The sequence below is a fragment of the Zophobas morio genome, unplaced genomic scaffold (genome assembly GCF_036711695.1).
Source record: "Zophobas morio isolate AGI-343-1 ecotype UQ-CSIRO unplaced genomic scaffold, CSIRO_AGI_Zmor_V1 ptg000021l, whole genome shotgun sequence".
Taxonomy (NCBI): Eukaryota; Metazoa; Arthropoda; class Insecta; order Coleoptera; family Tenebrionidae; genus Zophobas; species Zophobas morio.
The window spans coordinates 2,127,610-2,142,027 of NW_026972126.1; the positions used below are offsets into that span (position 1 = coordinate 2,127,610).

The 14,418-nt window shown below is 31.2% G+C and overlaps 2 protein-coding genes across 4 annotated transcripts; one reads left to right on the forward strand and one right to left on the reverse strand.

Moving 5' to 3' along the window:
- The first annotated feature begins 95 nt into the window (after nt 1-95).
- Nucleotides 96-1,036, forward strand: LOC135132309 (superoxide dismutase [Mn] 1, mitochondrial-like). Its single transcript, XM_064060363.1, has 3 exons — nt 96-283; nt 333-512; nt 564-1,036. Exons 1-3 carry the CDS (start codon nt 246-248, stop codon nt 991-993), a joined length of 648 nt encoding a protein of 215 aa, XP_063916433.1. The 5' UTR covers nt 96-245; the 3' UTR covers nt 994-1,036.
- LOC135132307 (clavesin-1-like) lies at nt 1,033-14,264 on the reverse strand. 3 transcript variants are annotated; one of them, XM_064060358.1, is made up of 2 exons: nt 14,196-14,264; nt 1,033-2,013 (listed from the first exon to the last, which is right to left on the reverse strand). In XM_064060358.1, exon 2 carries the CDS (start codon nt 2,007-2,009, stop codon nt 1,197-1,199), a length of 813 nt encoding a protein of 270 aa, XP_063916428.1. In that variant the 5' UTR covers nt 2,010-2,013; nt 14,196-14,264; the 3' UTR covers nt 1,033-1,196. The 3 variants fall into 3 exon arrangements, with proteins under 3 accessions (XP_063916428.1, XP_063916429.1, XP_063916426.1); XM_064060359.1 differs by lacking the exon at nt 14,196-14,264 and adding an exon at nt 2,956-3,094; XM_064060356.1 differs by lacking the exon at nt 14,196-14,264 and adding an exon at nt 2,670-2,943.
- Between the last annotated feature and the right edge of the window lie 154 nt (nt 14,265-14,418).

The window sequence follows — 14,418 nt, forward strand, 5'->3', positions numbered from 1 at the left end:
TTTTAATACCATTACTTATAAAAATTAAAACGGGCCTGACCATTCCATTACAATTTGTTTACGTAATTGTTAAATCTGTTGTGGACTATCATTACGGCGCAGATCTACTCCAGAGGACCGTGGTGTAGTTATAAAATATCTGTCAATTGTCAAATCAATGTCAAAGAAGTCGAGGTCGTCTAGGTTGTAAGAGCAGTTGCTACAATTGTAAAGTGTATTTAACCAGTGTGCAAATTAAATATAAGATGTTTGCTCTAAGAAGACTTGCTACCAATGCTATTATGTAAGAAAAGGAAATTTTCTGTTTAGAAAACTAACCTCACTTTTTGCAGTTCAAATACTCGGGCAGCTCATGCCTTGCCCGAACTACCTTATGCTTATGAAGCCCTCGAGCCTATCGTTTCTCGAGATATTATGAGTCTTCATCATACTAAGCATCATCAAACCTATGTCACTAATTTAAATGCAGCCGAAGAAAAATTAAAAACTGCCCTCAGCAAAGGTGACATAAGGTAGAATTTCTGTCTGATTGTGTATTCTTTTTAATGAGCGAAGAATTTTAGTACTGTTGTGTCCTTAGAACCAGCATTGAGATTCAACGGAGGCGGGCATCTAAATCATTCAATTTTTTGGAAAAATCTATCCCCTGAATCAACACAGCCAAGCGAACCTCTTAAAAAAGCAATTGAATCATCATTTGGAAGCATTGAACAGTTGAAAGATCAATTATCTGCTTCGTCGATTGGAGTGCAAGGATCTGGTTGGGGCTGGTTAGGTTATTGCCCAAAATCGGGATGTTTGAAAATTGCAACTTGTGCTAACCAAGACCCTCTTCAAGCTACAACAGGGCTTATTCCGCTCTTAGGAATAGACGTGTGGGAACACGCTTATTATTTGCAATATAAGAACGTTAGGGCGGATTACGTGAAAGCTATTTTTGAAGTAGTCAATTGGAAAGATGTTTCAGAAAGATTCGAAAAAGCAAAATGTTAAAATCCTCGCTCCTGGTAATGTGAAAATAAAAGGCTAATGGTTAGTTTAAAATTTATTTGCCACTACAAAATATTGGACGTTCAATAGATCACAGCAGTTTAATCACTGTAATACTGAATTTCTCAATTGTCATGTAAATTTATTTGAGATGATTCTAGTAAGTAAATAAATAAGTGCAATGTAGTTTAAATAACTCTTTCAATCTAAGTGCTTTCAGCTAGTATTTTTAACCAAATTTCTGGATTATAACTGGGTTGTTCGCCTCCCAGTTCTGCTGGTAAAATATCTTTGTGTACATAATCATGCAGAGTGCTTAAATTGTTGCCATGCACGAAAATTCTTTCCTTAATCTTTTCTTTCAGAAATGGTTTGATTATCGTTAAAGCTGCCTCTACATACCATGGTTGACCAATAAAATGTATTCCCTTAAATTTAGCTGGAAAGCAATCTTGCAAACCTTCAATCATTAACTTCAAAATTGAGGGTTTCAAATTTGTGCTTTGTCTAAATGAAAACTCAGTCCAGTCAACGATCACAACAAATCCTCTAGCCTGATTATGAATATCATTAGATAAAAATTCTAAACTCAGTAAAATGGAACGATAAATACTTATCAAACTATAACTACAATCCCAGTTTGTGGCGTTCAATATTAAAACACACCTCCCCTTTCGATCTTTGGAAGACAAAACACCAGGAAGACCACTTTCTAAAGCATTTCGTATATCTGCTGATTCTACATTAAAATTCTCAAATATCATTTGATTCTTTTTCCTGTACCAGTAGTAATTTTGTAATAGCAGGAAAGTATCAGGTATATTAAATTTTCTAGCATAAAGAAATTTGAGAAGAGTTTTATCATCTTGCTGAACGTTGTTTTTTAATTCGACGTCACTGGATTGTTGAATGATGGTGCGAAGTCCTTGAATTGAAGTATTCTTGTCAATAGGTTCATTTTTCATGGGTTCTGGAATGATTTTTTGAGGGCGCCATTCATATTGGAGATATTCTGCCATAGATCTGTAACAAAATGGGCAGGTTACTGACACGGTATTTCTCGGAAGCTCTTATCTACAGGTATTGTAAAAATTATTTTGTGTTGAGTCAGATGGTAATGCACCTAAGCTCTTTTAAAGGAAATGAAAACTCGTAACAATACCTGGATATATGTGCGGTATGTGAATGACTATTAATGTAAACAGTAGAAATAATAGAATGAACTACTTTTTTCCGAAACAAAAATTTAATACATACTTGGTAAAAAATTGGTGACCAGACAAAAATGGCAAAATTATTAATTTCGAAAGATTGTGAAATTTTTTACTTGTTTTTTTATTCAAATTATAGAAAAATGTATCTGTTTATAGCACACGTTATAAAATGAAGCAACGTTTATCAAAAAATATTTGAACTGTACAACAAAATATTTTGACGAATTTATGGGCAAAGCAAAGAGTAATAAATAATGATCCCGTATAAAATTTTGTTCTCTTAGTTCGGTTTAAATTTGTTTATTTTTTGTTTCTTCGCAAACATGATTGCCGGTACTGCAAGAATCAGGTATTAAAAAACGTGTCCAACAAGCAGGTGTTTACGAAAGGCTTCACGAATTATTCGTCGCCAAATTACATATACGTAATTTGTACGTCCTTGCCTATTGCGATTGAAAAACTCACCTTGTTCTGTTTTACCGATATTTGTCGCCACGTAAGATAATTTAACGTTGAAACTTCACTAACATTTTATGCAAAACTAGTTAATTTATAGAATATAAAGTCGTTATCACAACCGCTAAAACAACAGAGCAGCTGAATACCGTAAATTTTGCTGCACGACAGTAAAATTTCACTGATGGTGATTCATTCCATGGTACCACCACCACATTCTGCTCGATGCTTGATGGAATGGGAAATGGTACCTACCGGACGACCGACGAGAAACGAAAATCATTGGTACAATTACCTGGGCTTTGACGTACGACGTACAAATCTGTAATGGGTTTGTATTATTACAATTTGTATTGCGTCAAAGATATGGGCACTAAAATTGTTCTAATTAAATATTTAAAGTAAACATTTAAAGGTTGCGCAGCGTAAGCTAAATATTATTGCCAGTGGCATATGGTATGCATGGCAATGTAGGCATGGCACTGATAATAAAGCGATAAATGTATCGATCGTGGGGTATTGATGATATATTTTAATATTTTCACATTGAATACATAAGTAAATAGAGATAAAGTGAATTAAAAAAAATGGGAAGAGTGTGTGCTACCACTTTATAGGGAGAGAGGGTATTTTGACTAGACGATGTGTGCTAAGTAGTTTGATTAACAAAATTAATTAAAACTGACGCTTGAATTAAAACAGTAGGTCTATCGAAAAATGAGTTCTCAAGTATTTTTGCAAGTCGTGTCACAGAAAACGGGGCAATTGTGGCCACCATTTCAGTTAAGTACAGGGTGATATAGCTAAAAGGGGACACTTCCAATAACTTTTTATTTATAAATCTATGCTAACGGAATTTAGTACTCCCTCCGTCCGAAAATATGGTATACTTTTTAAATTTATTTTTGTCCGAAATTGGGGTATACATTTGTAACTTTATTTAATAATACGATTACTATTATAACGACGATACATTTCAATTTATATGGAATGGGACTTTATTTAGAGCTTCTAGAGAACATACCAATCTCGTTGGTAACCTTCCCTCACGACGAAGTTTGGATTTATTAAGATGAAGAATTTTATACTTAAAATTAAATAAATAATTAAATAAATAAATTAGATTATTATAATACATTATTATTATAAGACCCACCACTGACCCGGAAATGACCGGCATTCAGGCAAGACTTCTATCATTACGGGTACTAAGATCAAGTAATGATATGCATTGATTAATTTAATTTAATTATTCTTTCTAAAATCTCTTATTTTTTAAATTCAGCGGGTGTCGATTTATTTTGTTGTTATTGATGTAGTAATTTTCTTGGTCACTTTTTTAACAGAAACGAACGTAGATCTCAGTCCACTATTTATATGCTGTTCCATTATTATACAAGTTGCAAACAAAATTACTTGATTATATTATCATAATTTGCTGGTCATCACTCGTTAACAGTAGCGGCTCGTGGTCTTTTCGTTAGGTGAGGCAACACTTTCGTTTCAAAAGCGGCAGGTATTAATTAACATGTTCGCAATTACTTTTGTTAAAAGACAGATTGTTTATTCGTTTTTATGAAAACAATACAAATAACTCTAAGTCAGGAACATCTCTATATGGGTACACTTCTCGAATAAAAAACATTTACCTAATTGCTTCACACAAACCAACGAGAAGGTGTAAAGACTACAGATTTTGCTTTATTAGCATTAAAATAAAATTCATATGATCTAGGGCTGATTTAAATATATTAATCAATTAATTAATAAAGTTCTGCTCAAATGTGGATGAGAGGTTCTAAATCTTTGACCTATAATTGTTCGTGGTAAGAAAACCGTGCTTAAATATTTAAACATTATAAGAAATTCTGGAGGTTAGGGATTCTTATGTTCCTATCAGCATTCCAAAACTGAGATTTTCATTGTCCTACTGTTTTCAAGTTAACTTAAAAGTTTTAATACATAACCTCGGTGAACACCTTTCCTTGCATCTAATTAATGCACAACTAAATGCATTCAACATCCCTGTTCAGCATTGTGCCGTTTCACCGGGAGATTAAAAAATTCGATCTGATTGGCTTAAGGACGGTAGGCGTTGGTGCCTCCGCTGGCGCTTTGATAAAGCACTGATGACTATTGTCTTTCTCAAAAACATATTAGCACCACTGACTAATCATACTGAAGATATCCGTCTAGCTGAGGCATGCCTCCGTCTGAAGCTGGCCTACACAGTGATGATCAGCGCTTATTCCTGTCGAAAGCGCGTACTTCAAATATGTGACCAAGATGCGTTTTAATAAATCACAGGGTTCTATAAAAGTTATTTGCTATATCTTTAAAATATATTGAAGTTAACAGATATTAAAACAAAAACTAATAGTCAATTTTTCCAGGGGAGGCACTGCCTCCCCTGACGAGCCGCCACTGCTCGTTAATTATAATAATTTTGTAAAATGTATATCATATTTTTGAACAGAGGAAATATATAAATAAAGTCGAATATGCGTCATTTCATTAACATGAGATAAGTGATAGGAAACAAAATAATTATTAATAAAAACCTAGCAAAAAATTGTTTTTTCTCCAACCGTCTTAAAATATGACACTTTTAATGACAATTTCAACACTAAAAGTAGGCGTTTTTGTAATTAGGAAAAAAAAACTTGCGTTACAACATTCACTTTTAATCCTAGGATTAAAAAATCTTTTAAATGCTAGGATTAAAAACAAATAATAATTAATCTCAAACTAAATTTTTTAGTCAATTTTGAAAATATTAATAATGTTGTCTTTAATATTTTATAATTTTATTAATAATTAAACGCATTACATAATTTCTAAATTTTAAAATTGTCAATTTTAAAAATTTAGCTACTTCTCCTGGAACATCGCTAAACTTGTGAATCCCGACTACTTGTCGCTGATTCCATTTAGGTATTTAACGAAAAATCGACGTTCATGAAAATTTTTTGGTCGAAGAGCTATATATTTTTGGTAAGGAAATATTAAAATATTTTCCCCCCGTAACGGTAAATGATTTTGGCTTTTTAGTTTTCGTCTGAGGAATCGTTACAAGTTAACTTGATTTAACATTTTCAATAATGTCTTTTCTTAATTCCACCAATTCCTGACAACAGCATGCGCCACTCACTTCGCAGATTACAACGACCTGAAGAACAACTTATAAATTGCATCACGTCATTAATTTAAGTTGTGAACTTACTTTCGTAAATGAATATTTTTCATCTGGAGCATAGCTTCAAAATTTTATAATTAGTCATTTTGTTAAAACTCTTGATTTCTTTGACTTGTAACCTTCCGCTTGCCAAATCGGCAAAATACACCAGCAAATCATTCTCGGAATAGGTTTCAATGTTTTTTTCCTTACACCATCTCATGAAGCGCTTGTAGACAAAGTCATAGATTTCACGCGATTTTGTTGGAAGTAATCTGCAATCACTTGTGCGTTTTCGACCACATCTGGAGGCAAATCTTCTTCAACATTCATTATTGGCGAAAAATGAATCAATTTTTGATACCTTTTGAAAATCAATGACAACGTAAATTAAAAATAGGGAATCATGACTACGTAGGTACCAGACTGCTGAATCCTTTTCCATTACATTTTTTTTTATTGAATTAATTCCTATTTTTGTGTTACATTAATGGGTGGAGAATAAAATAGCATGTTTCATTCCGATTGAATTCAAAATTTTGCTCGCCAAAAAAAAACACTTGTAATGTTAATAAAACAATATTTAGTACTATATATTTTACTATAAAAATGAGAAAAAAATACTCTGCAGAGTTCAATATTTATTATTTTTGATAGGTTTTATTTCCGTTTCTATAATATTATTTTCTTAAAGCATTTTCTGTGTTTTCTTCTCTAAACACGTTTTTAAGTAAGTAATGAACTAATGAAGCATTTATTTTTGAGACTCATGAAATGATTTAATTTATTATGCTTTTCTGAACCATCCACCCAATTTACCAAATTGTACGTCAAGTTGCACTAGCGAACAACGTTAGTCAGAAAATTATTATTTTTTTTTTTAAGAAAAATTGCAATAATTTGCGAATATTATGTAGTGAAGCTAATTTTAAATAATAAAAAAAAAAAAAAATGCAAAATCTGGAAAATAAAAAAAGTTAAATGATATTTCTGTAATATATTTTTTCCGTTTCTTGTTTTAAAGCAGTGAATTTACGTAGGTATGCACGCGGACTATTTTTCTCCATTTGCAAATTTAATATTAGTATTACTTTTGGCTAATAAATAAAAAAGTTATTCGAAGTGTCCCATTTTAGATGACTCACCCTGTACATAATTTTAAAAGGAAATATTTATTGTACTATTCTGAACAGTGAACAATACATTTTCTCGCTTGACAATATTTAGGATTACAACTGTTTTATTAAAATTTATATTTTTTAATTTCGTGAGCATAAGCTAGGAACTATTGTAACAGAGTATTTAGATAAATGTCTAATTTTACGCTTTGTTGATATTTTACAGTGTGTAGAATATAACAATGTCCGTCGTCTGTCTGTCTGTCATGTCGTCGTTATCTGCTCTATGTTTACATTTTTATTAGACAGATAATCTCAGACATTACAATGTACTAATGACTATAGAAAATTTGTGCGCTTTTTAAGATTACCGAGTAGGTATGTGATGGCAAAGCAAAAGTCTAACTAATCTACTCATCTCCACAACAATTTGACGACGTTATCTCAAAGTTTTATTACGTAAATCTCACTTGAAAATTATTATTTATTTATTTATTTATTTATTTATTTAAACTACAGCCCCAACAGGCAAAAGCCCAATTACGGAGACAAAAAAAAAAAAAGAAACAAAACTAAAACTGAAAATATGATATAGTTAGACAAAACCAATAAAATTATTATAATATTTAATATAACCAACAGCTGAATTACTCAATGAGAACTACTATTATACCAAATATTTAACACTACAAAGATACTATTTAAACATATACCACTCCATTATTGGTTAACTATAATGAAGACAAGTCTTAATAGTTATTCTCTCTAAAAGAATATTAAGGAATACATAAATGACCAAACATAACAAATAATAATTATTACGGACTGTAGACAAAAGAATAGCACACCTAACACAAAATGGTAGAAGCACTAGCACAAATGCTAGCCAAACTGTCATAAAACATGTCACATCTATAAGAGACACAATTGAAATTTTTACAACTCACAAACAGTGGACACTTTCTTCCAAGATTGGTCATACAACGACGAGTTTTAAAAACCTCCTGATGCCGTGAATTAAATCGAGGAACTAAGAAACACAGTTGTTGCATGAGTCCTATACAATCTATACGGTCATGAACAAGATTATAGACAAATTTAATAGAAGCAATAGCTCTCCTCTGTTTCAAAGAACTTAGCTCAAATCGATTTAACAAACTTGACTCAACAACACCTCTCTCAGGATAAGTTCCAGTTTCAACTAATTATATTCTGGCATGTCACCTACCTACTTTATCCGCGGTTTAATAATATAGTCTAAGAGCATTTTCTCGAAACTTTGGGAATGCAATAGTGTTATTAATATGGATTATTTGCACCTATTCAAATTGATATACGTGTCCTTGCAAAAATGTTGTTGACGTCATCACAAAATTCTGTAAAGGAGAAACTTATTTGAAATATACGCGTAGCACGCTCCTGTACCTGTACTTTAATAATCCACACACATCTTTATTTTCATTTACAGGAATTCTCATAAAAAAAATAAAATTCGCAAGATGAAATTTTATAATTTTTAGAAGTCTTAGCTGGAGATGTTTTATTGTACTTCCGGGGCGAGGGAAGTCCTGTCGAACTGCGTTTTTGTGAAGCGCGGATAGTTTTTGTTGCATCGAAGTATAAATTAATAATTACACATAGACGGGTGGCGATTTTCATAGTCCATGTATTTTCAATTTTAATTCTTCAACAAGAGAGTTTTGAACAAAATATGATATAGAAAAGTTTACACTAATGATGAGTTCTATAACCGGTTCAATTTTTACATTCTATTCCATAACACCCTGCATAAAGTAAATCGGTCGGTAGCTCTTAGACTGTATTTGTGTAGCTGTATTTTGAAGTTCACACATGCAGGTTATCGTATTAAATTAAGAATCATAGAATGAAATTTTACATTAAAATTTGTCTTACAATCCATGCACATACAAAATGCGATAGGCAATAACTGAGAAATAAACCTATACAATTCTTAAAAAACATTAAACTAAATACATATTCAACATATTTAATTATTTATATAGAAGATAGAGCAACACTTATTGTTGTAACAAATGTTTTTTTGGTTCCGAAAGAAATGTATTCACGCTCAAAAGAAAATATTATTTTAAAATTAATAATGCAAGCAATTGTATTTTATTGGAGTTTTAACTCCTTTCTTTCCGTATCATAGAACACTTATACGACGCGTGCCGGAATAGGATGTCGAGTTCGACACTGACACCGACACCGACACTAGTCTGAACAAATGTAATCATGACGCGCCGGATCACTAAATTTAATCGTCACTTATTTCATAAATACAATGATCGAAAACGTAATTAGTAAAACGGCTAAGTAAATGAGAACGGGAATTAACAGCAGAGTGGAACGAAGCAACGTTATTCTATTCTCAAATAAACGAAGTGCAGTCCGTATCTGCAATGAATTCCCATCCCGTACGAGCCGTACCAAGTTTGACCTTGCCTAATCCTAATAATTAATTATGATATTTCTATGTGATAAATAAATAAAAAAAGAATATTTTATAATAAACAACAATTGACAATACATGGATATTTACTTTAATTAACCCAATTATCATCATTAATCATCATTTTGTCAAAAAATATACCTGCAACATATTTTTGGTTTTTATTATTTTTTAAGATAAAATTAATGATTTCGCCGCGTATACGTGTTTAATTTATATAAATTAACAACGCAGAGCTAAAACTCCATCCGTGCGTCCCTGGGTCGACGCACTCTTTTTTTTTTAAACACTGTTAAAAAGTTTGAAACAGTTAAGTATAATTAATTAGTTAGTAATTCGTCTTCTTTTGTGTTTCATTGTTAGATTATAAATATGTATTAAATAAGTACGCATACAAGTTTAATTCAAACATTATTAAAAATTTCGGCGGTCTACAAGTAAATTTTTAAATGGCCTAACACCTACTATACACATACAGATTTAAATAGTTTATAACAATTGTGGAGCAAATTGTCCGACCGATAAAAAGAAAGACTGTGTATAAAACATTGGATACATACACGGTGAGTTCGTAATACAGGACTTTCATTAATGTTTGATATTTTATTATGATTGTTGTGTTTTATTCCCAGTACCCGGAAAACGCTTTCCAGCACGTCAATGAAACAATCAGTCAATCACACTATCTTCTCTTTCTCATTCTGCCTTCATGGTATATTCAAATCTGTTGTATGTATATATAATATGTCATGTTGAGTAATGAGTAGGTATTACATTGTTGTTAATTTACCTTGTTAATAGCGTCTTTTTCATAGAAATACTTTTTGAACCAGACTGTGACGGTATTATTTATTTAGATCAGTGAGAATTCCAAGCAATCACTGAGGAACTCATCTAAAGTGGTAAATTAGTCTCATAAAGTTATGATGGAACTCTGTAATTAAAATTACGGATGATCAACTTGTAGCGTTAACCAAAGTAAGAGAAAAATATTAAATTAGTCTTTACTCTTAGTCCATTCTGACTAAATTAATTAATTAATTAATTAATTAATCTACTTTAAGTAGCTGTTAAAGAATACATATAAATCAGTGGGTCGGTATTATTTTTTCAAATGTTTTTAAATATGTATAAGAGTGAAGAGTTTAACAGTACATTCTTTTAAAGAATTGAAAAAAAAAAAAATCGACGCGTTGTGGAAGATTACGGAAGACATCATCATTACATCGAAACAGCTTATGAAAAGAACTTGAACTGATAGTGTGAAAGACGAAAAAACATTAATTAATTAATTTAAATTCCATTTTCGATAATCCAAAATTTTTCAAACATAAATACGTTAACCGGCAAATGCATGAAAAAAGGAATATCTCATTTTTAATTAAAGAAAAATATACCTAGCGGCGAAAAACCGGCCACCCCGAAATATTGCACTGTTTCAGTTTCTTAAATTTAATTCTGTATTTATTTGTCTTTTTTTTTTAACTAATTTGTATACCCTGTGTCAAAAGTGATTAGTTCTTTAATAAAATAACAACCATTAGTTAAATTAATAATTTTTAAAGTGATTTTTGCGAAATATTTGAGGTGACCGATTTTTTTGTCGGTCAGTATATTTAGATGCCCTTTTCTTTAATTAAAAACGGGATATTCCTTTTTACTTCCCGAGCGTAAGCAAAGGAAGTATTGTAATCGAGTCCGTCGGCCGACTCTCTACTTTTACGTTTTCTCGATCTTTCATGACCCCTAGAAGACGAAGAAATAGGTCTCCCATTTCCGTCTGTCTGTCCGTCTGTCCGTCTGTCCGTCTGTCCGTCTGTCCGTCTGTCCGTCTGTCCGTCTGTCCGTCTGTTGTCACGGATTTTTATTAGACAGATAATCTCCGAAAGTACTCGACCGATTGTTGTGAAATTTTGTACTTATATTAAGAATATCATGTAGATGGTAAAACGCTAACCAAAATTTGTCGAATCATCCCCACCACTAAAGCGATGACGTCACTTCAAAATTGTACATAGTAAATGGGTTTTCAATTGTATAAAATAACATAGTCCTACACATGTAGTTTACAACTCTGAATCGACTTTTCACCCGAAACGTCCAGATTTTTGGAAAAAAAATCAAAATTATAAAACAACATTTTGAAATTTAATTTTTAATCTGCTAACCAGAATGCTTTGAAATGTTGCAGATGTTTTAAGGCTATAAAGAGCATCATAAATCTTTAGTCAAAAAATATTTGCTTATCCCCTCCAAAAACTTGATGACGTCAGCTCAAAAGTTTGTGGAATAAATCATATCTAAAATGTACAAAATATGATGAGTCTGTACTTGTGAACTATCACTCCATTAATATTTTTTGGATTTGCATATACAGGGTGACTCAAAAAAATTAATGAATGCGTAAATATATTTTATTGATTTAATCAGGAACTACAAAACCGAATGCTCTGAAATCTTGCAGATGTTTTAAGGTCATAAAGAGCATAATAAATGTTTAGTCAAAATATATTTGCTTATCCCCTCCAAAAACTTGATGACGTCAGCTCGAAAGTTTGCCGAATAAATCATATCTAAAATGTACAAAATATGATGAGCCTGTACTTGTCATTTATCACTCCATTCATATTTTTTGGATTTGCATATACAGAGTGACTCAAAAAAATTAATGAATGCGTAAATTTATTTTATTGATTTAATCAGGAAGTACAAAACCGAATGCTTTGAAATCTTGCAGATGTTTTAAGGTTATAAAGAGCATAATAAATTTTTAGTCAAAATATATTTGGTTATCTTCTACAAAAAACTGATGACGTCAGCTCAAAAGTTTTCCGAATAAATCGCATCTAAAATGTACAAAATATGATGAGTCTGTACTTGTGATTTATCATTCCATTCATATTTTTGGATTTGCATATGCAGGGTGACTGAAAAAAATTAATGAAGGCGTGAATTTATTTTATCGATTTAATCAGGAATTACAAAACCGAATGCTTTGAAATCTTGGGAATATTTTAAAGTTATTATAAGCATGGTAAACTTTTGTTCAAAATGTATTTGTTCATCCCTCCTAAAAAAATTGATGACGTCACCCTTAAATTTTGCTGAATAAATCCTATCTAAAATGCAAAAAATATGATGAGTTTGTACTTGTGATTTATCATTCCATTCATATTTTTTAGATTTTCTTAAGAGGTGGTTCAAAAAAATTAATGAAGTCAATTTATTTTATTGATTAAATTAAAGGCAACACTTATTATTAGTATTACACCCCAACCAACCCAATTTGGTAGACACAAAATTTGTTAAAGGAAAAACTCGGTTGAAACATAAGGGTAGCACGCTTATTTACATCGACTTTAACATTACAGACCTGCATTTGTTTTATGCGTTCACTTGATTCCGCGAATGTGAAATAGACATGTTTATAATCAACCAATTGTGAATTTCACCGTCAAGAATTAAAATAAAACCCAATGTTTTATATAATAAGCGGAAGTCGAAGCAATAAAACCGACGGTCGTTTTGTTTACAGTTTCTGTGTTTGGCTCTCACGTATGCTGTTACGCCTGTCATCTTAAATTAACAATGTTTATACATACACGATTTTCAGTTGCCTCTGATACGTAGGTATACGTGAGTAAATTGTTTCGTTATTTTATTGATTATTACAAATCAATATTCAAACGACCCAATTCATTTTCCCGAAAATTTGAGAATATAATAATTTTATTCTTAGTATTACACTACATCTATCCCAACTGATATACGTGTCCTTGCAAAAATGTTGATGACGTCATCGCAATTTTTTTTTAAATTCCCACTACAAAAATGTAATGAGAAAAAAAACACAATAGGCATGCAGTCGTCAAGTTTCCGACAGCGAGGGAAGTACTGTCTAAACTCTTTAGACCAATTTTTTTCATATAATATATCACACAAAAGCCATGTTGTTGACTTGAGAAAATCATTTAAAAAATATCTTAGAACTAGCTGGTTCAAAATTCTGAAGTCATGTGATTTAGTAGTAACTCTTCATGCTGGAACGGCACCACAGTTCTTCAGATTGAAACTGGAAATTTACATTAAACATTTAGAAAAAAAAAACATGAGCCACGAATTTTTATTTGATCAGAAGTTCTACAAAAAGGTGATCTGTATAATTTACTGGGTAGCATCAAATTAACAATTTATATTTTCAATTGGAAGCTACGATAACACCCTGGTCAAAGAAATAATTAAACCCTTGTTTTTAAAATACGGTGTTAAGTTTACTTCTACAAATTTTTATTTTATTGAAATAAAAATTTTGTTTAAAACTCACGTTCATGCAATTTATTTAGTCATTAGTTTCCTGAAATGGCATGGTGGAAAATATTAGAGCAGCAGATCGTTTAGTTTTGACGTGGTTTTGAGTTTCGAGTGGATAATTTGAAAATGCTGTAGTTCAAACTTTTTCCAATTACGATGATAACCAAATAGTGAGATAGTTAATACTCTATAAAATTTTGAAATATGGAATAGACATATATCAGACTTATTATTTTAAAAAACGTGAAGAAAGTATAGAAACAAAACAGATTCTACTTTAGTAATTTGTCATTTTTTTTTATTAATTATTTAATTCAAATTGTTTTAAGGTAAGTCCAAATAATCTGTTACCAGTTTATTTATTACTAAATTTAAGTTTTTTGATATTGTATTTTATGTAATATTGATTGTATATTGTATTTATATATTGTTTAAAATGATCATAACAATTCATGTACCTTGTAAAACATTAGAAACTTGACGAAAACGACATTCTGCTTTCTGTTCACTTCTTTACTAGATCACTAACGCAACTAAGTTATAATTCTTGTGGCGCCTTCAATCTAACGCTGAATCGATTTTTGTGGCTTCACTGACGAGAGTCTGTATATCAGTTAACAGTTGATACTTAAAATATTTCTGTTTTTTAATTTTATGCAATTTTGAAAAAAGTTTTTAATA

Bases quoted from the DNA above. Each gene is read 5' to 3' on its own strand.
- LOC135132309 (XM_064060363.1), top strand. From the start codon at position 246: ATGTTTGCTCTAAGAAGACTTGCTACCAATGCTATTAT. The intron at 284-332 runs GTAAGAAAAGGA...CACTTTTTGCAG, and splicing joins CTTGCTACCAATGCTATTAT to TTCAAATACTCGGGCAGCTC. The intron at 513-563 runs GTAGAATTTCTG...GAAGAATTTTAG, and splicing joins CTCAGCAAAGGTGACATAAG to TACTGTTGTGTCCTTAGAAC.
- LOC135132307 (XM_064060358.1), bottom strand. From the start codon at position 2,009: ATGGCAGAATATCTCCAATATGAATGGCGCCCTCAAAAAATCATTCCA.